We start from the raw sequence: 21,563 nt of genomic DNA, 5'->3' as shown, positions 1-21,563 counted from the left end.
TAATAAATAGGTCTCTTTCCCCCTAAATAGCATCCAATTAAATTATTAGCACCCAGATTTAATACATATTTATTAATATATTAATAGTCTCCATCAACCATTACACTATATTGTTAGCCCCCACATTGAATAGAGACACTATTTTAAATAGCTGCCTTCAGCCACTACATTAAAATAGCCCCACATTACATTAATAATTCCCACTATGTTACATTAACAGCCCCCACTAAATTGCATCAATAGTCCACCAACCCCACATTTGCCTGCTCACATGGAGAGCTGTCAACCGCACAATGTGTGCTGAGGCATAGAGGAGAAACTAGCTCACATGGAATGGAGGGAAAGGAACAAACAGACGGAAAGAGCAAAGGCACAACAGGAGCAGAGGGGTGAACCAGCAGGACCATCAGGGAGGAAGTGCGGATAAGCCCACTGCCTTAGTCCCTATGCACCCTGTCTTTCAGCCTTGGCATTCCATACCAGTCAAGGCAAGGTGTAGATGCCTTCTATCAACAGCAAGATAGATCCCATGCCAGCCAGACTAGAGCCCTGGGCTTCCACCCACAATGCAAGGAAGGTCCTGAATCAATGCAGGCCCACTGGGGATTTCCATGAACCAGTTCAACACTATCGGGCACTAAGCTGAAGTCCAGATAATACAATTTGTAAGTGGATAGAAAACTAAAAGATCTTGTTGAGAGAATAATTATCAATGTTCATAATCTTACTGTCCTAAGGTTATAATTGGTGCACTCCAGGGTTCAGTAAAAAGTATAATTTTGCCTCTTTAAAAGATGGTGGTTCGGACTCACCTTGAATATGCAATTCACAAAAATAAATAAGAGTTATGGAATATCTCAGTTAGATTTACACTAGAGAAGAGAAAATTAAGGGAGGATATTACCACTGTGTAAAAATATATTATTAACCTACACAGTGTCACATCATGTGGCTTGAAGAGATATAATTTACAACTACAGAAAGAGCTCTTTACCTTTTAAGTGCTGTGAAGCTATGGAATGTTCTCCTACAAGAACTATTATTGGCAGACAATAAAACATTTAAGAAATTATTGAATATTTTCCTAACAAAACAATATAAACCAGGCTACTGCCATTATTAACATAGAATGTTGATCCAGCAATTGGCCAATTGCCAGCACATGATCAGAAATGCCTTTTTCCTCTCGTAAGGCAAATTGACATGTTTTATAGAGTTAGTATTGCCATCCTCTAGATCAGCTAAGGTTTTTGAGGATGAGCAGTACTTGAGTATTATAATATTCTATTTATAAGGCGCCGCAAAAAATCGGCAGCGTCATACCTGAAATTAACATTAGCATACCACACAAAGACAGCAACAATCCATAATACGTTATATTGCAAATTACATTATTAAACTAAACATAACTGTACAGAGAACACAGATCTACTAATTAACAGTTTAAACACAGATAACTTGGTAATGCAGATAAAGTTTTCTATGGGACATTGAGTAAGAGTGATTGTAATGTACAATGTAAAGTTGGCCTAGACTCCAGAAAACAGGGCTAGGGAAGCAGGACTAGAGGTCCAGAGGGTAATGTAAAAGTAAAATGAGAGCATGAGAAATGAGGGGCCTGCTCATGAGAGCTTACATCCTAAAGGGAAGGGGAAGACACAAATATGGTGGCACCAAGTAGGGGGGTGAGTGGAGGTGGTAGCAGAGACAAAGAAGTTAGGAGGACGGCTGATAGGCTTGAATAAGGAAATTAGTTTTAAGGAGCACACTTAAAATCTTGAAGAGTAGAGGAGCAGCCCAGGGAAGTCGTGGATGTGGCAGTGGGAAGAGGTAATCAGTGTGGGGGTGAGGTGATTGACAAATATACAGATGTCTTTTTTTCAACCAAACAACTAAGATAACCATCTTCTGGGCAGGCATTAATACTCACAGAGTACTGAGGAACGTGTGAACTTCCTACATACTCAAGAAGGAGCAAACACAACATTTCTAGAGGTTTTTTTTCTAATGCATGCATGGGAAGCCTATTTAACAAGTATCACAACTAGAGATGGGCGGGCTCGGTTCCCCGAACTTCACCTATCCGAGTACCGAGCCGAGCAGGCTTGGTACTCTGGCACCAATTCGGATTCGAAATAGAGGCAAAACGTCATTGTGACGTCGTCGGATCTCGGAGCTCGGTTCTCGCGATATTTGAAATCCATAAATACTCGCCTCCACAGCAATCCATCACCATTTGACAGAGGGAGAGAGAAGGCTTAGGTCACAGGCAGCATTAGAGCAGGAAGAGAGCAATTATTCTATACATTATTCTTGAAATTCTTCTAGCAATTGTTATAGCAGGAAGAGAAGAGGATAGAGTAGGCATTTTTGCAAACATTACCAACTGTTTGGGCTGTCCCTTATTCCCCAGTGTGAAACTACAATTTTTCTGGTGTTGAAAGTCTTATCTAGCAGCACTAGCTATTTAATATTTGCACTACAAGTGCTTTGGGCTCATTAAAATGGATTCAAAGCAGTCCACATATGAGCAGGATCAGCAAGTAGCTGCTGGCACCAGTCCTGATGGTAGTTTTCCCTGTACACCATCTGTTAAAGCCTATGTAAAAGTGCATAGTCAGGGAAACAAACAAATGTAACCGTTGTTGAAGAGAAAAAGAGCTGTAACTGATGAAAAGTTAAATGGCGAGAAAAAAAAATTTGCTAACATGCCATTCTACACACGAAGTGGCAAAGAAAGTATGAGGCCTTTGCCTTTCGCTATTACTGCCAGATCTAAAAATGTTACTGAGCCTTCTTCTTGTAAGGTCACTCGTGAGCAAGCAAGACCAAGTAATTTGGAGTCCAAAAGTGGTGCACAAGTACTGTTACGTGTGAAAGCTGAGCTGCAAGAACACAGTAAGGCATTAGAGGAAAATGTATGCTCAGAATCAGAAATGACACCAATCCCTGAGGAGAGTCCATCCACGAGTGGTATGTCTAATCATGACCATTCTGATAGTGTACACATAAAGAAGGGCCCTTTCAGCATTTCTGATGATGTGTGAAGCCGTTGTTACACCAAGTGAGGATGACACTTTGGAATTAGAAGAGGAATTAGAAGAGGATGAGGGGGAGATTTGGGTAGCTGACGAGGGCGCTGATGAGGATGCGGTTGATTGTGTAAGTCCTGCACCAGTAGCAGCAGTGTGGCACCAGTGGCAGCAGTTCTGGCACGTGAGGTTCTGGCACCAATTTGCACTTTCCAAACACAAGCAGTGATGACGCAGGTGGAAGACCACAACAGTTTGACATCTGGGCTGGTTTGAAAGATTTGACCAAAAAATTTGTGACCTTGCCCATAACTCCATCCAATCCTACTATTAATATGCAAAGGATGGTGGAGGGCCTAGCAGGGGTTAAACTGTATTTTTCCTAATTTGCACTAATAATGTTTGGGTGTAATATACACCCAAAGACGAGTGCTCAATTGCTAAGAGTCATTGATGAAGAGGAAGACAAGCAGGCTTGTCTGTAGAATTTGCAGGCAAATTCTTCTGCGTTATATAGGTAATACCCAAAGAGAAGAGCTCCACTGCTCTATTGCTAATTGTAATTGCTGAAATAGAAATAATAGGGCTGACAGTCTTGGTCTAAATCTGCAGTTACATTTTATTGTACCATAGCTCACTCAGAAACAGGAGAGGTTGTAGGGTTCAGTGCTAATCTTCCTCAAACAATACTAATTCATCCCCACTGCAATCCACCATCACAGAAGTCTGTGTACTATGATGTAATTGCCAATAATGGCCTTCCAAATGGAATTAGTAGTTCATTTTAGGCCACAGCTGTCACAATATTTGGCCAATTCTTTTAGAGCAGAACAAATGTCAAAATGTTGTGCTGACTCATCTGCATCATCATTGGGTGTCTTGGAAAAGCAATTTTTTTTCCAAAAAGCAGTTGCCACAGAAACTGAAGGAGAAGACGTCATTACAAGATGTTGATAGCTCTTGGATTCTGGCAAAGCAAATTAAGTATTTAATCTATAATTAAAATATAGTTAGCACATTTACTTTGTTTTATTTCATCCGTTAAATTTCTGTAGCTCCTTGTCAAAATGTATTATTAAGGCAATCACTTGACTCAAGCTAACCGTGTCTGCACTCTCTTCACAGGTGACTACTTCACTGGACTAAAGTACATTCCCCTCAATTGCTAGTCTTCTTGCAGCTGCTGCATTCTCCTACATGCTGTTGCAGAAACCAGAAATTTACCATAAATTTTTAGGGACACAAACAGCATCTTCTGCATGTCATTTTTTAAAAGTTCTGTAACACCAAGTTGATTGTGTGAGCAAAACAGGAACTGTGATGGAATTCCACCCCGCTGTAATGCTTGAACAATATTGGTGTTGTTATCAGAAATGACATATCCTCAGGAGAGTCCAAGCGGGATAAGCCATGTTGCAATGACATCCCTTAGTTTTTGTAACAGATTGTCAGCTGTATGCCTCTTTGTGAAGCCGCTGATACACAGAGTAGCCTACTTCTGAAAAATGTGACGTACTTGGGTACATGCTGCTGCTGTCCCTGCTGATGAAGGCGAATGACCAACTCAGTGGCCTGTCACAGTCATATAATCTTTAGTTTGCCCAGTTCCGCTTATCCACATATCTGTTGTTAAGTATATAGAGTGTAGAATGCCATTTTGTAGCCCAATAATTAAATTTTTAGGAACCTTCCGGTACAGGTGAGTAATAGCTTTTCTAGTAAAATGGTATAGTGATGAAATTTGCTAACAGGGACAGAACACCTCAATTAAATGTCTTAAACCAACCAAATGGACATTGGACGCAGATCTAATACTAGCATAGTACCCAGGGCGTCTGTGATCCGCTTTGCGACTGGGTGACAGGTTTCATACTTGCTTCCTCTTGCAAAGGATTGTTTAACTGTCAATTGTTGCTTCTGAGGATATTGATGATGAAGGTGTTGGGGGTGTAGATTGCAGGTGCTGGGATGTAGATGAGAGAAGGTAGGTAGATGATGCTGGACTGCTTGTTGATATTTTTTAACCTAAGTTTCTGATTTTCCTAACAGCTTTCCATGAACTCGCTGAAAAATGACGTAACATGGATGAGGATCCTAGATGGTTAAGGTCCCTACCTCTACTGAGTGTGGCTTTAAAAACGCTACAAATGGCTAGACAACTGTTGTCAGGATTTCTGTAAAAATAATTACACAAATTGAAGAGGTGGATTTTTGGTCTTATGCCCAGGCATGACAATGGCCTTTTTCTTATCACTGGCAAGAACTGCAGCAATTTTTCTTTGAAAGTGTAAGAAAATCATATTGTGACCTATGAGGTGGTCAAAATTGAATGGAAATTACTGGAAATTAGTGTTAGTGAGGTTAATAATAATTTAGGTACAAAATAATACCTAAATTAATTTATTTTAGGCAAAAAAAAATAATTTTTTTTTTAACAAATTTCAAAACAAAACCAAAACCAATACACGCAAGGGCGGTTTTGCCAAAACCAAAACACGCATGTAATCCAGATCCAACACCAAAACCAAAACACGGGGGTCAGTGACCATCTCTAATCACAATGGTACTGCCACAATACCTGTTCTGTTATTGCTATCTCAAGATGGTGTAACAGATTAATACCATATGGTTTATTCAGTTTAGTTTTTTTCTAATATATTAGATCTATTTTTTATATTTTTCTTTTTTCCCTTCATTAGTGGAACTGAAATACGCACATTGCAAAGACTAGCACAATTAACACTGACCGCTCTAAGCCAGTATCACAGAGAAAGCAGAGTATCGGTCAGGTGCCCCAGCAATATATTTTTGTAAAATTGTGGTGATTAATGGCTTGTTTGTTTATTTATCGCTAGAGTCTATTAATAACTAGACCTTATTGCCTTTAACATAGTTTACAGAATTACAGAGAGCCATTATCCTCTCCATAGACATGCTGTCTGCTCCCTGCAGTCCATGGTGTGAGGAATAAGGACAGTGGGCTCCGATGTTGTCCCGGCTCTGCTCTGTCTCACTCAGGCTATGTGATGGGGATAGAATTATACTTGGACCCCTTCTTTGTCATTGAGGTGACTGCACCTAGTTTTGCATGCTGCGTCAGCACAGTTGCTGATATCAGGAGGAGTGATTTGAGTGTAGGGGGCTTCTGGGCAACTGGAAGAACCCCCAACTGTGTACCTGGGATACAGATGGGACAAGAGTATAAAATGAGACAGACATACACAATGCAGGGACAGAGACACACAAACACAAGGGGGCAGAGAGAAACACACAAAGAGGAAGAAAGGGACAGAAACACACAAAGGGGAGAGTCAAATGCACACACCCACACAAAATGGAGGGATAGAGACATATATTGGGAGACATACACATATAAAATAACCATACCTGTATTGGACAGAGGAGAGGCACTCATCTGCCTCACACATGAGTAGAGGTGGGATGGCATACTGTCTTCACTAGGGCAACAGGCAACAACCCATGGGGTGAAGGAATGAGGGTCCCACCGCAGCCTGCTAGAAGGCAGCGTCTTGTGACCCTACCTTCATAACAGTGAAAGATGAGGGAGGGATTAAAGGGATCACCTACCTTTTTTAATGGTGGCTGCTGCTGATGATGAGATGAGGATGGGGAGTTGGTTCTGTGCAAACAGAACTCCTTCCCATCTCCCTCCACCAAAAAGTGCACAAGAGCATGTCAAAATAGTGCACTTTTAGAGAAGTCTTGGGCTGTAAGTGTGTTCTTCAAAATCTATTAGTTTGCCTAGCACTGCAGTGAAGTTTACATCAACCACTCCATCTCTGAGCACAAAAGAAATAAATCCAGGAAGTTGTCCCAGTGCTTAAACTAGCTATACATAGACAGATTGCTTAAGTGCCGAGCGACCATATTTGTGTCCAATTTGGCAACACATGTGGGTCCACAAACTGGACAGATTTGGGCCTGACACATGGGACCCAGATAAGCAATGTCCACACCCATTGGCAGATTGTCCATTTTTATTTGCAATTAGAAGCTTTAGTGTGTTTTTTTTTCTTTTCACATTACATTTTATTTTGTGTTGATCAGTGGTAAAAAAATAAACCTTAATAAATATATTTTCATTCCATTATGTAAGAAAAGGTGTGAAAAGGGACAAAAAAAGTTGAATGCATTTTATAGACACTGTAAGACATCTTTGGCAGTTACAGGGTTACAAGTTTAGTTCCTCTATGGTTGAGCAAATATCTTTTCCTGTTTGATATCATCGCACAGTTGCGGTCTATTTTCTGTGTAGCCATCCTTCTATCTGTCTCTCGCTTGTTCCTTTTTTCAGTGACAAGCATACTGAAGAGAGGATAACTTATCGGACCAGCTATGCAGGCCATAAAATGTGTTGTGGTGGGTGACGGGTAAGTAACTGAGGTAACGGGGTATTTAGAAAATGTAAAAGTACAGGCTGTGTAATTAAAAGACAAGGCTGAATAGTTGATGTACAACCTGAAAGTAGATTCAGCTTTTTATGCTATGTAGCCATACTTCCTGTATATGTGCATTTGATGTGTACTTGCATTTTGTAACAGCAAGTACTGTGACAACTACCATTTATTTAATATAATGTCACTGTGTCTGTTTTCAACTTAAGTATACGTTGTACTAAAGGTATTGTTTGATAGACATATTTAAAAAAAACAAAGCAAAACAAAAAACAACTTTATTTGCTTAAGCAGTCTGCTGCATTCCATAGGCTTTAGTATGTGATATAGGAATGCTGTGAATTAAATGTGAAATTATAGACACAAATTTGCCACCTGATTATTGAATACTGGGCTCTAGGCCATTGATTTATTTGCTGCCAAAGTGACTAAACATCATGCTAGTCATGAACACCGTTAAGAGTTCAAATAACAATTTACAAAAATCACCTGTTTTTTTTTCTTTATAGCATAATATCATAGAAACCTATTTACTGAATTTAAATCATTGAAGGTAAATAATGTATTGCAAAGAGTGTGGTTGAATAGATGTAGGGGAGATTATTATGACATTTAGCTGTTCCATCGAGGTCACATGGATTTATGATCTGAGTTAATAGTGTTAATTGTCCATTGCTGAGCAGCAGTTACAAAAATAAAGCTTACCTTTCTAACATGTAAGAGTTATTAACTATTTTAAGAATTATATTTATATTTTGAAACCATCAGTAAAAACTCTTTTTACATACAAGCACTTCTTTTCTTGCTGTGGGGCATGTAATGACAATGATCGTCCTCTACAGTGTTCTGAGTGTGTCACTTGACATTGACTGAGTACATGTGAGGGGCACTCTGATTGGTGTATGAGTCATTACCACCTTCCTGCAGAAGATCAGGTCAGATCGGTAGAGGTTACTGAGCCACCACACCCTGTCAGAGAGAAGAATTGGCTTTGAGCTTACTCTGTCTTAGTGAGAAATACTGAAATTTTACACAAAGTTTCTATAGGTGCAGGGTTAAGTTTATATTTTTATTTTGCTTCATGTGAAGCAAGGGTGTACCACCATTTTTTAGTCCATTGGAAGATGATATTCATTTGAAGGGCTTTCATGTAACTTACTTAAACATGTCAAATACATTACATTTAATCTACTAAAAGAAAAGAGGAACCTCTTTACAGTTATGCCATACCTCAAAACTTTGTTTAAAAGCCTCCATGGAGACAGAACGTCTATCCTATGTAGTGGGTGTGGTCATGTCACATAGGGAGCGAGACATGCCCCTCCCCTGTAACACATTTAACCCCCCTCATCTGTGTAGTAACACGTTTCTCCCGGTCTAACCTCTGTAGTAATACATTTCCCCCTCTCACCTCTGTAGTAACACATTTCCCCCCTCTCTCCTCTGTAGTAATATATTTCCGCCCTTTCATCTCTGTAGTAATACATACCCCCCTCACCTATGTAGTAATAAATTTCCCCCCTCTCACCTATGTAGTAATACATATCCCCTCACCTCTGTAGTAATACATATCTCTCTCACCTCTGTAGTAATACATATCCCCCTCATCTATGTAGTAATACATACCCCCTCTCACCTATGTAGTAATAAATTTCCCCCCTCTCACCTATGTAGTAATACATATCCCCTCACCTCTGTAGTAATACATATCTCCCTCACCTTTGTAGTAACACATTTCTCCCCTCTCACCTCTGTAGTAACACATATCCCCCTCACCTATGTAGTAATACATATCCCCTCTCACCTATGTAGTAATACATATCCCCTCTCACCTCTGCAGTAACACATACCCCACCTCTCACCTATGTAGTAACACATATCCCCCTCACCTCTGTAGTAATACATTTCCCCCTCTCACCTCTGTAGTAACACATTTCCTTCTCTCACCTGTGTAGTAATACATATCCCCCCTCCCACCTATGTAGTAACACATATCCCCCTCTCACCTATGTAGTAACACATATCTCCCTCACCTCTGTAGTAATACATTTCCCCCTCTCACCTCTGTAGTAAAACATATCCCCCTCACCTCTGTAGTAATACATTTCCCCCTCTCACCTCTGTAGTAACACATTTCCTTCTCTCACCTGTGTAATAATACATATCCCCCCTCCCACCTATGTAGTAACACATATCCCCCTCACCTATGTAGTAACACATATCCCCCTCACCTCTGTAGTAATACATTTCCCCCTCTCACCTCTGTAGTAACACATTTCCTTCTCTCACCTGTGTAGTAATACATATCCCCCCTCCCACCTATGTAGTAACACATATCCCCCTCTCACCTATGTAGTAACACATATCCCCCTCACCTCTGTAGTAATACATTTCCCCCTCTCACCTCTGTAGTAAAACATATCCCCCTCACCTCTGTAGTAATACATTTCCCCCTCTCACCTCTGTAGTAACACATTTCCTTCTCTCACCTCTGTAATAATACATATCCCCCCTCCCACCTATGTAGTAACACATATCCCCCTCACCTCTGTAGTAATACATTTCCCCCCTCTCACCTTTGTAGTAACACATTTCCTTCTCTCACCTCTGTAGTAATACATATACCCTTTTCACCTCTGTAGTAATACATTTCCCTCTCTCACTTCTGTAGTAACACATTTCCCACCCACCTCTTCAGTAACACATATCCCCCTCTCACCTTTGTATCATACTTGCCAACATTTGAAAAAACTCTTCCGGGAGATCGGGGGGAGGTGGGCGTGTTGAGGGCGGGGTCCAGTGGGTCACATCATTTGGCCCTCTCCTGAACCATCAATCACAGTTTTCGACCAAATTACCGCAGGGGGAGGGGCCACGATGATGCACCACTCACATCCTAAGCCTCGCCCCCACTGCTTTACTATTGTGGCCATTAGAAACCGTTAGGACTCCCAGAAATTCTGGAGTCTCCCGGACATTCTGGAAGAGTATGCAACTATGCTTTGTAGTAATACATTTCCCACCTCTCACTTCTGTAGTAACACATCTCCCTCACCACTGTAGTAATACATTTCCCTCTCTCACCTCTGCAATAACACATACCGTATTTCCCCATGTATAAGACGCACCTTTTTCCCGAAAATTTTGGGTCTAATAACTGGGTGTGTCTTATACAGGGGTAGTAGCACTTACCCTGTCAGATGACTTCTCTGTCCGGTAAAGTCTTCTCTCTGTCTGATCCTGATGCTGGAAACCCGATTAAGATCCTCTCTGCGATGTCCGGATGTCCCTTCAGGATCTTGACAAGGTCCTGAAAGGCATCCTTTCAGGACCTTGAGATCCTGAAAGGATTGTCAAGGTCCTGAAAGGACATCCGGACATTACAGAGAGGACCTTAATCAGGTTTCCAGCATCAGGATCAGACAGAGAGAAGACAAAAGACTTTACCAGACAGAGGAATCATCTGACAGGGTAAGGCAGAATTGACCATAGTGTTGTCTCTCCTCTGTATATGCTGCACAATTACTCTGTGAAAAAATTGAGGATAATGTTTATCCTCAATTTTTTCACATGATTTATATAGGTGCTACTTATACAGTGGAGCGTCCTATACATGGGGAAATATGGTATATCCCTCTGGTGATGTGCACCAATGATATTGACGCATATTTGGCTAAGTGGTTAGCACTTCTGCCTTACAGCTCTGGGGTCATAAGTTCAATTCCCGACCATGGCCTTATCTGTGAGGAGTTTGTATGTTCTCCCCGTGTTTGCATGGGTTTCCTCCAGGTGCTCTGGTTTCCTCCCACACTCCAAAAACATACTAGTAGGTTAATTGGCTGCTAACAAATTGACCCTAGTCTGTGTGTGTGTGTATGTATGTTAGGGAATTTAGACTGTAAGCCCCAATTGAGCAGGGACTGATGTGAGTGAGTTCTCTGTACAGCGCTATATAAATAAATGGTAATAATAATAATAATAATAATGAACAACGTGTAAGCCTGTCAGATTTCTTTTATTTCCTCAAACATATCGTAGAATTGTCTGAGCTCAATTAAGAAGAGGCTGGAGAACTGTGACAACATATATACTGAGAACTGAAGATAGGTATTTCCTGTCAGCCAGCACTTCCTAAACAGCAAGTGGATGGCAGTGATGTCACTTCCGCCAACCACACATAGTATACACCTACACACATAATTATATAGAACCTGTTCTTCCAGGAATATTTGACCAGACACCTCTATTAGTAAGATTAGGAAATGAGGGAAGAGAAGGGAAGCAGTTGAGTTTTTGGTTCAATAATCAATCTCTTATGTGTTTTGACTTTCATGGACTGAGCAAAAGTCATACCAAGGGGGTTTCCTTATTTACTGCTTAAAATAAGAAGAAGCACTAAAGGTATAAGCCTAACCTCTATGACCCTGCACCTGTCAGTGATTCTGCTTACAACACCCATCCTAAAGACTCAAATACACTGGTGTTGTACTTTAGAGATTACTGTAGGCCTCCTGATGAGTAAATGCTGTAAAAACAAAATAAGATTAACAAATAACATTCCAAAAAAATGCTACTGCTGGGTATGGTAACATAAATAACAAAGGTTTCTAGTGTCAGGCTGGTTTACATGCATTTTACATGCATTAAAAACACATGTAACATTTAAAAAAAATGCCAGTGAGTGTGAGTGACTGCAGGAATATATCTGCACACTAAAGCATCATTTTATGCCTGCTTGGCTAATTAGTGTTGGCGTCCGTTGCAATCCATATTTTGGAGACAATGTGAAAAAATTGTGCGTTTTTTCAATTTTTTTCTAACTTGATTGGGCTGTGGAAACAAACAGATTCGCTAAACATATGTTTTATTAAATGTTGGGGGAGTGGTTTGGACGCTATTGTGTCGTTGATTTCACCACCTCCGTCTCTCATTGAGGGGAATCTAAAACAATCAGGGACACCCCTCACCAACAATAACTTTCGTAAACTGTATCAATACCCGCCCATCTATGACTATAAAAGAGCTGTCATTTCCCCCTGCCATTCAGCCTTGAAAAAGCTACGAGCGAAACGCGCGTCGGTGTTTCGCTTCTCTCTGTCCTGTTACCAATCCTGCAATCGATCCCCAGATTATTATAGGAAGGGTATCACACAAAATCCCAGCGATTGCAGGACTCAAGGATAATACTGCCCACTATTTTTTCGGCAGAATTCTTGTTATTGTTAGCTGGGCTATTCGCCAACACGGATTTTTCAGGTCACGATTGCTCATTTATTAAGAGTATAGACTCATGGTACTCTGAACAGGTATATATTTATTCAGAATAGAGAATGAATACTATGACAGCCCGAGTTTCCTTCTACTTATAGGAAATATAGTCGGAGCTGTCCAACTTTGATGGTTAACATACATCATTCTCTAGTGACCAATCTAGAACAGCCTAAAGTAATCGGGACAGCAGTGAAGCCATACAACACTTGTTGTATTTTTAATCACACATGCACTATATTTTATTATCCTCCCCCTTTTTTCTTTATTTTGTTTATATTTCGCTCTATAATTTGTCCTCATTTTTAATAGATACCAATAAAAGCTAATTTTTAATATTCAGCTAAAAGGAGTGTCTCAATATACACCTACTTTTTCTTTGTTAGAGGAGAGGATGTCCCTGGTATCAAACACCATGCTGGTGCTCAGCGTCACTGATTGGTTGTGAGCAGAGAACCCAGTGATGTCATCAATGCACTGAGCATGTCCATGTTTTCAAGACCAAAATGTAAACCTATCTGGTAGAGATTTGGAGGAGGGGGAGCATCTAACATAACTGGGAGACCATTCAAAAAAATGATTTAATTCCCTGTTAGGTGCAGATTATTGTTCTGGGGGTTTCCAAAGACTGTGGAATGGCCCTGCACTCTGAAATGCGCTTGGCCAACAAGCAGGCACACTTGTGCACATAAAGAGCATTGCCGGTTAACAGATTTCGCTGTACAGAAATGACCCTTACTATAAATATATTTTTATTATTATTGCGATCCATGTAATGGATCCATAACATTACGTGTCTCTATGTATGGCGAACTATTCATATTTGTGCAACCTGCTAATAACACATTATTCTCACAGCTCTGGTTCCAGTGAAATAAACTTAAGTTTGTTATTTTGATACATTGTACTTTTGTTATGTCACTGTGGTTATAGATAGATGGCATTCCTGCAAACACGTGCTTGCATTTGTCTGCTAATCAGACACATTTTATACACCTCACTTGTTCAGCATGCACATAATGTAAATAAGGCAATAGCTTCTTTTTATTATGCAAATCACATATGTAGGTGGATTATAGTGTTGCATATAAATGCTGTTTGCATCAGTTTTGACACTTATGCCATTTTACCACACCTTGTTGTGTCTGTCAGGTCATAATTTGGCAACTAGCGATGCCAATATATCTAAATATAGTTATTATGGAAGCAGAAATAAAATACATTTATGTTATAACAGATTGCCTGTAGTGCTGTGCTTTATATGACTCAATAAAAGTGACGGGGAAATGCAAACAAAGAAATAATAATGACAACATTCGGTGAATAAATCTGCATTGTGGATGCTAGTTGCTTCTGCAGTTATATATATATCTGCTAGTACCACATATTCCAGTTTTATAACAACTCTTGTTGCAGCTGATAACATCTCATATAGCCCCACACTGACAAGTGGACAGAGCTACAGAGAAGTGAAATGCGTGAAATTTTATTTTTATTCTTCATGCAGTGTACCTTATTTGCAAAAATTATAGTTTAGGCATGGCCATCCTGTGGCTCTTTCACTGCTTTTTCGGATTTTACTAAGTGTTATCGCTGGAGAAATCAGAGATTTATCTCTATAGACCTCTATGGGGACAACAGCATTACACTATTTATTAAGCTGTGAAAAGCAAAGCTTTTTGCAGCGAATAACAACATCTGAGAATGATGTTAATGTTTTTTTCTAATGGGATTCAGCTGAAGCCCCTCCAGCATTCCTGGATCCTTCCCAGATAAAAGTGCCCTCGCAAAGCACTTTCTCCAGTTGCTGGCAGCGCCAGGCTGCCAGTGAACAGAAAAGAAACTTTGTGGAGGAGGGGGGTCTTCGCTGGTGCACTCAGAGCAACTTCAGCATGGTAATTTGCAGTGGCACTGCATTATGTATTGGTGCTGAATAACAAATCAACCCCTAAGTATGAAATACTATTCTGCCCCCCCCCCCCCCCGTAAGCAGAACAGTGAAGAGGCAGCTCACCTATTCTTGGCTCCTCCTCCTCAGATTGCTTGCTCCTCCCCTTCTTTCTGTTGTTAATAACCTGTCACACACAGCAATACGATAGTGACAACAAGAAGTTAATTGCACCCAATTGTGTATATAACCTCCAGGCTATATTTGGGCAAGAGGGATCAGATTTGTTTGTGGATACAGATCAATTAAAGATTAAACAAATCGGAGGAGGTGAAAAGCATGCACATTCAATAATTATGACATACTTGGGTTTAATTATCTATATCTGCCACTTGTGTTTCCTTCATTTTCCAAAACCACTTCTTCACTGGAAGAATGTCCCGCTCTGCAGATATCATACTTGCCTACTCTCCCGGAATTCCTGGGAGGCTCCGAATTTCGGGGAGTCCTCCCGGACTCCCGGAAGAGTAGGCAAACCTCCCGGTTTCGCCAAAATCCATGACATTGAATGGCGGGGCGGGTCTTAATCGTGTCAGTAAGCCCCATCATGGCAATTCAATGCCGTGAATTACGACATTTTATAGTGGGGGTGGGGCTATGGTGACACAATGACGTCACCACGCCCCCCCTTCCCCCTTTCACATGACTTCTCCCCGGGATCTCCCGAGGGAGACGTTTTGAAAGTTGACATGTATGGCAGATATACTGGTTCTTTCACATTCTTTTTTCTCAGGCTACGCAGTTCTAGTAATTTTGTTTCTGAAAAGGTCAGGTGATCAGGAAATGAATAGATGGAAAATATCTGCACTGATAGAAAACAACAGAAAGTCGTGTAACATGTTTTGCAGACAGGTGACTAGTAACTACACAGCTAGAGAAAGCATAGACCCTAACAAATAACGGAGGCCTTCTTTAGGGAACAGCTGAGCTGGATGAGGTGTCTGTAGGACAAGATCTGGGCTCTTTATCAGAGCCGTAACTAGGCAGGTTCGGGCCTCTATACCCAGGCTCACTCCACAAAGTGCCCAACCACAGCTTTAATCTCGCTGGCTTCCAACTCCTTCCCGGCATTAGAAGCAGTCACCGAAAGCAGGAAGTTTGGCATTTGGAACGCAAACTTGCGTTCTAAATGCCGAACTTCCTGCTTTCGGTGGAACGCACATTGCTTCAGATGCCGGTAAGGAGTTGTATCCTCCGGCCTAGTATATACCTCACACATGGGATAGATCTGTCTGGCCGGGTACAGCGGATTCTCCTGTCTGGCAATGTGTTGGCTGCTCCTAAATTATTATTCAGCCCCCAGTCAGACCCAGGAGAAGAAGCCCCCGCCCTGGCCTCCCCTGCAGAGAGCAGGTTCCGGGATCCCATCCTATCTGGGTGCAGGAGTGCCGGGCACCACACAGACTGGCCCTGGGCGATGGCGCTATCTATATATCATGCATTTGGCTTATCGTGCATTTGCAAATATGTGTAACAGAATTCTTTCAGTAAAGTGCCAACTACACCCCCACATTAGGTTGGCCACACCCGCTCGACTTCTGTCACTCTCATTTAGATGGGGGGCGCCGGTGCCCTGTCTCGCCCAGGAAACTAAAATGTCTAGTAACGGCACTCATTCTCAGACAAGCAGCAACCAACTGGGTCTACTATGCACCATTCTGCATCTAGCAGTCTGCCAAGCTTCAACATAGTGACTGTTCTCTACCACTTTGATTCCAGGGACATAAACTGTAGAATGTAGAGAGAAGAGAAGGCTTTTTTTTATCATATAGAAGATTGGAAAGATAGAGCTTAGTAGAAACAAAACAACAGGTTTTCTGAAAATTCATCAGTAATTATGAGAAAGTATAGAGGCTGATATATGTTTTAAGCATTGCATATTACTGCACTATACAGCATTACGTATATTACTTACCTGGTTTGCAAATCTACTCTGACACTGGTCTTCTGTTGGGCACACAGGCAGTGGCTGTAACAGACAAACATACTGCACTCACAGCACTGTAGCTCCTCTGGCCTGCACTGCTTCTTCCACTTAGAATGCTTTTTTCAAATCCCCCACTGCCGGCCTCAAGTCATTGAGTAATTCATCAAGTTAGCCAGGCAGTGGAAGGTTTGAAAACAGCGGTTCTAGTGAAAGTAGCAGCGTAAAGCTGGCACGCCACAGGGCATCTTTATAATTGACAAGTACCACAAGAAAAAAATTAACTTTAATCATTTAAATAAGTTTAAATAAGAAAAACAACATTTTATATAAATTATATGTTATCTAGATCAATATTAGAGAAATATTTTGCACCTGAAAGGCTATTTTTATTAAAAAATAAAATAATATATTTATAATAGTAGTGATATATAAAAATACTGTGCATGCACTTACCTAAATAAAAATTAACATAATCTCATCTCTCTTTTTATCTCTCACTTCTGTCTTCTCTCTTCTGATGTCTCCTGTGCAGTTATGATAACGGTGTAGGTAGACCAGCCTACAGTTTGGTAGGAGAGAATAGTAGCAGGTGAAGTACAGCAGCAGGGAATGTCTGATAGAAGGAAGGAATAATGTGCTGGTGGAGCCAGTGATAACATGGGGTCACTGGCAACAAGGTGGGGGAGTGTGGCAGTAGAGAGGGTGATTGTAGCTGATAGGGTATCTGGCAGCAGGGGAGGGGGGAGTCTGACAGCAGGGAGGGGGGAGTGTGGCAGATGGGGAGTCTGACAGCCGGAGGGGGGAGTGTGGTAGATGGGGAGTCTGACAGCAGGGAGGGGGGCGTGTGGCAGATGGGGAGTCTGACAGCAGGAGGGGGGAGTGTGGCAGATGGGGAGTCTGACAGCAGGGAGGGGGGAGTGTGGCAGATGGGGAGTCTGACAGCAGGAGGGGGGAGTGTGGCAGATGGGGAGTCTGACAGCAGGGAGGGGGGAGTGTGGCAGATGAGGAGTCTGACAGCAGGGAGGGGGGAGTGTGGCAGATGGGGAGTCTGACAGCAGGGAGGGGGGCGTGTGGCAGGTGGGGAGTCTGACAGCAGGGAGGTAGGAGTGTGGCAGATGGGGAGTCTGACAGCAGGGAGGGGGGAGTGTGGCAGATGAGGAGTCTGACAGCAGGGAGGGGGGAGTGTGGCAGATGGGGAGTCTGACAGCAGGGAGGGGGTAGTGTGGCAGATGGGGAGTCTGACAGCAGGAGGGGGTATGGCAGATGGGGAGTCTGATAGCAGGAGGGGATGTGGCAGATGGGGAGTCTGACAGCAGGGGGGGGAGTGTGGCAGATGGGGAGTCTGACAGCAGGGAGGGGGTAGTGTGGCAGATGGGGAGTCTGACCGCAGGAGGGGGTATGGCAGATGGGGAGTCTGACAGCAGGAGGGGATGTGGCAGATGGGGAGTCTGACAGCAGGGAGGGGGGAGTGTGACAGATGGGGAGTCTGACAGCAGGACGGTGATGTGTGACAGATGGGGAGTCTGACAGCAGGACGGTGATGTGGCAGATGGGGAGTCTGACAGCAGGACGGTGATGTGTGACAGATGGGGAGTCTGACAGCAGGACGGTGATGTGTGACAGATGGGGAGTCTGACAGCAGGACGGTGATGTGTGACAGATGGGGAGTCTGACAGCAGGAGGGTGATGTGTGACAGATGGGGAGTCTGACAGCAGGAGGGGATGTGACAGATGGGGAGTCTGACAGCAGGAAGGTGATGTGGCAGATGGGGAGTCTGACAGCAGGAGGGGATGTGACAGATGGGGAGTCTGACAGCAGGAGGGTGATGTGTGACAGATGGGGAGTCTGACAGCAGGAGGGGATGTGGCAGATGGGGAGTCTGACAGCAGGAGGGGATGTGACAGATGGGGAGTCTGACAGCAGGACGGTGATGTGTGACAGATAGGGAGTCTGACAGCAGGACGGTGATGTGTGACAGATGGGGAGTCTGACAGCAGGAGGGGATGTGACAGATGGGGAGTCTGACAGCAGGACGGTGATGTGGCAGATGGGGAGTCTGACAGCAGGAGGGTGATGTGTGACAGATGGGGAGTCTAACAGCAGGACGGTGATGTGTGACAGATGGGGAGTCTGACAGCAGGACGGTGATGTGTGACAGATGGGGAGTCTGACATCAGGACGGTGATGTGGCAGATGGGGAGTCTGACAGCAGGACGGTGATGTGTGACAGATGGGGAGTCTGACAGCAGGACGGTGATGTGTGACAGATGGGGAGTCTGACAGCAGGATGGTGATGTGTGACAGATGGGGAGTCTGACAGCAGGAGGGTGATGTGTGACAGATGGGGAGTCTGACAGCAGGAGGCGATGTGACAGATGGGGAGTCTGACAGCAGGACGGTGATGTGGCAGATGGGGAGTCTGACAGCAGGAGGGGATGTGACAGATGGGGAGTCTGACAGCAGGACGGTGATGTGGCAGATGGGGAGTCTGACAGCAGGAGGGTGATGTGTGACAGATGGGGAGTCTGACAGCAGGAGGGGATGTGGCAGATGGGGAGTCTGACAGCAGGAGGGGATGTGACAGATGGGGAGTCTGACAGCAGGACGGTGATGTGTGACAGATGGGGAGTCTGACAGCAGGACGGTGATGTGTGACAGATGGGGAGTCTGACAGCAGGACGGTGATGTGTGACAGATGGGAAGTCTGACAGATGGGGAGTCTGACAGCAGGACGGTGATGTGTGACAGATGGGGAGTCTGACAGCAGGACGGTGATGTGTGACAGATGGGGTGTCTAGCAGCAGGACGGTGATGTGTGACAGATGGGGAGTCTGACAGCAGGACGGTGATGTGTGACAGATGGGGAGTCTGACAGCAGGACGGTGATGTGTGACAGATGGGGAGTCTGACAGCAGGACGGTGATGTGTGACAGATGGGGAGTCTGACAGCAGGACGGTGATGTGTGACAGATGGGGAGTCTGACAGCAGGACGGTGATGTGTGACAGATGGGGAGTCTGACAGCAGGACGGTGATGTGTGACAGATGGGGTGTCTAGCAGCAGGGTGGGGGCAGATTATGCAAAACTTGTCTCACACACTCTGACTCACACATCTTTCACACACACCTCCAAGGCAGTGGGACTACCATGGTGTCAGTATCCAAATAATGGCCCTGGAAGATCTAGCTGTCCTGTCTATGTTGGGCTTTGTTCCAAGCTCAGCCTTACTGAGACGGTGTGTGTGTGCTGAGCCCCAACTGGAAGAACTCAGCAAGTGCAGTTATACTAAGCGCCAGGGTGGTGCTGTCTGTAACTGCGGAACTGGAAACAGGGACTGGCGGGGTTTGGGGGCCCTTGATGGAGGCTACATCGACACATATAGTAAGGGGCAGAGCAAAACATATGTTGCAATTATGCTGTTTGAATCTGTAAATAAAGTAATTGATTTCAGACACTCCCTCATCTCACTTCATTGTAACACCTGCAGTAAACATCAATTAATTTACACATAATCTGTCTGCTACTAAAAGTCTTTCATATACACAAACACAGACACACTTACTTCCACATATTTACTTCGACGCCCTAACCTCTCCTGCTTCCTCTTTTACGATTTGGGGCAGTGTGGTTAGGGGGCGTGTCTATGCTCTGACTGGCTATGTGATGTCGCTCTGCCAATTGGAGCACAACGATTTTAGTAGTTCCAGCCTGAGCAGGAAACTCCTCAGTACTAGAGATGCGCAGGATACTCCTACATGTCCTCCGAGGATAAGCCCTGAGTGCACGGTATTAGCCTTTCCCAAGGGGGTGGGGTAATCTGGCAGTGGGGCCCACTGGGGATTTTATTATTATTATTATTATTATTATCTTTTATTTATATTGCGCCAAAAAGGGTCCGCAGAGCCATACATAGAGCATGGACAAAACAGAGATGGCGTACAGTGCAGTACATAAACAAACTGCAATTAAAATTAACTTAACTTAGTGTCAGGGGAATTCCCTGATGCCCTGTGGGCCAGTCCGTCTTTGGTCACAACGATAATGCCAGGCAGAAGTTAGAACTCGTCAGGAGAACCAGTTTACATTACTGTTGCTGCTGTTTCGCTGCCATAAGCAGCAATAAAAAATATAATTTTTTGCCAGAATCGGGCTCTGAATAATAATTAGGCCTATTAGGGTATTTATGCCACTGTTTTGTCTGCTCTTTGCCACATTTTCAGACACCTCCTCCCCAACGATGACCTTCTTATGACCTACCACTTGGCCACGGCCCCAAACTATGATATTATGAGAGGCTTATCACTCATGAATCTAACTGACAGGAAAGCTCGCGGGAGAGATTAAATATTCTGATACAGAGACAAAACAGAATGATTGTCCATAGTTGCAAACATTTTAAAATAGTTTCCAGAGACAATTTTGCTGCTGATCCAGCGCATCTCAGCACATCATGCGCGATCCTGTCTTGGTAGCGCTCTAATCGCCATCAGTCATAATTACTAGATTTCATTATGACATACTTTTTTTGCATTTTTAAAACTCCTCATTAAGTTTTACCCTACAAAGCCTAGAAAATAAGAATAGACGTTAGCAGTTGCACTTAACATTCAGAAAAGAGGCATTTTATTCTTCATTAAGTCAATATTGAAAAATAGGGACAAAACTTTAAAACTCCGTACTGTATCTGGAGATTATACACAGATGGGTCTATGGTAGTCCACTCAATGAGTCAACTTAGAAAAACCTTTATAGAAAATAAGTCCTAGTATGTTACAATACATGTAAATATTGACATTAAACAAATAAAAATGGAATATAAACAATTAAAGTGCTTCTTTTCTTTGGTGCTATATCAGAGGTGCTGACTTTCTGGGGTTTTGTTGAAATCTCCCATAGCTGAATCAGACTTCCCATATGACCTTACATTACATGAGAATCTTATCTACAAATGTGGAAGTATTTAGAGCTTATC

At 43.0% G+C, this 21,563-nt stretch overlaps 1 protein-coding gene across 2 annotated transcripts in view; it reads left to right on the top strand.

Annotated features, from left to right (window-relative positions):
• RAC2 (Rac family small GTPase 2) overlaps window positions 1-21,563 on the top strand; it is a 97,118-nt gene that overhangs the window by 47,295 nt on the left and 28,260 nt on the right. The window contains exon 2 of one of the 2 annotated variants that reach the window (XM_075183070.1): window positions 7,348-7,423. In XM_075183070.1, coding sequence (XP_075039171.1) covers window positions 7,389-7,423 — 35 coding nt within the window. In that variant the 5' untranslated portion in view covers window positions 7,348-7,388. Of the gene's footprint in view, window positions 1-7,283; window positions 7,424-21,563 lie in introns of those variants that run through there. The other variant, XM_075183069.1, reaches the window with a different exon arrangement.

The sequence above is a fragment of the Mixophyes fleayi genome, chromosome 8, assembly GCF_038048845.1.
Source record: "Mixophyes fleayi isolate aMixFle1 chromosome 8, aMixFle1.hap1, whole genome shotgun sequence".
Taxonomy (NCBI): domain Eukaryota; kingdom Metazoa; phylum Chordata; class Amphibia; order Anura; family Limnodynastidae; genus Mixophyes; species Mixophyes fleayi.
This window is presented reverse-complemented; position numbering and strand designations above follow the sequence as displayed.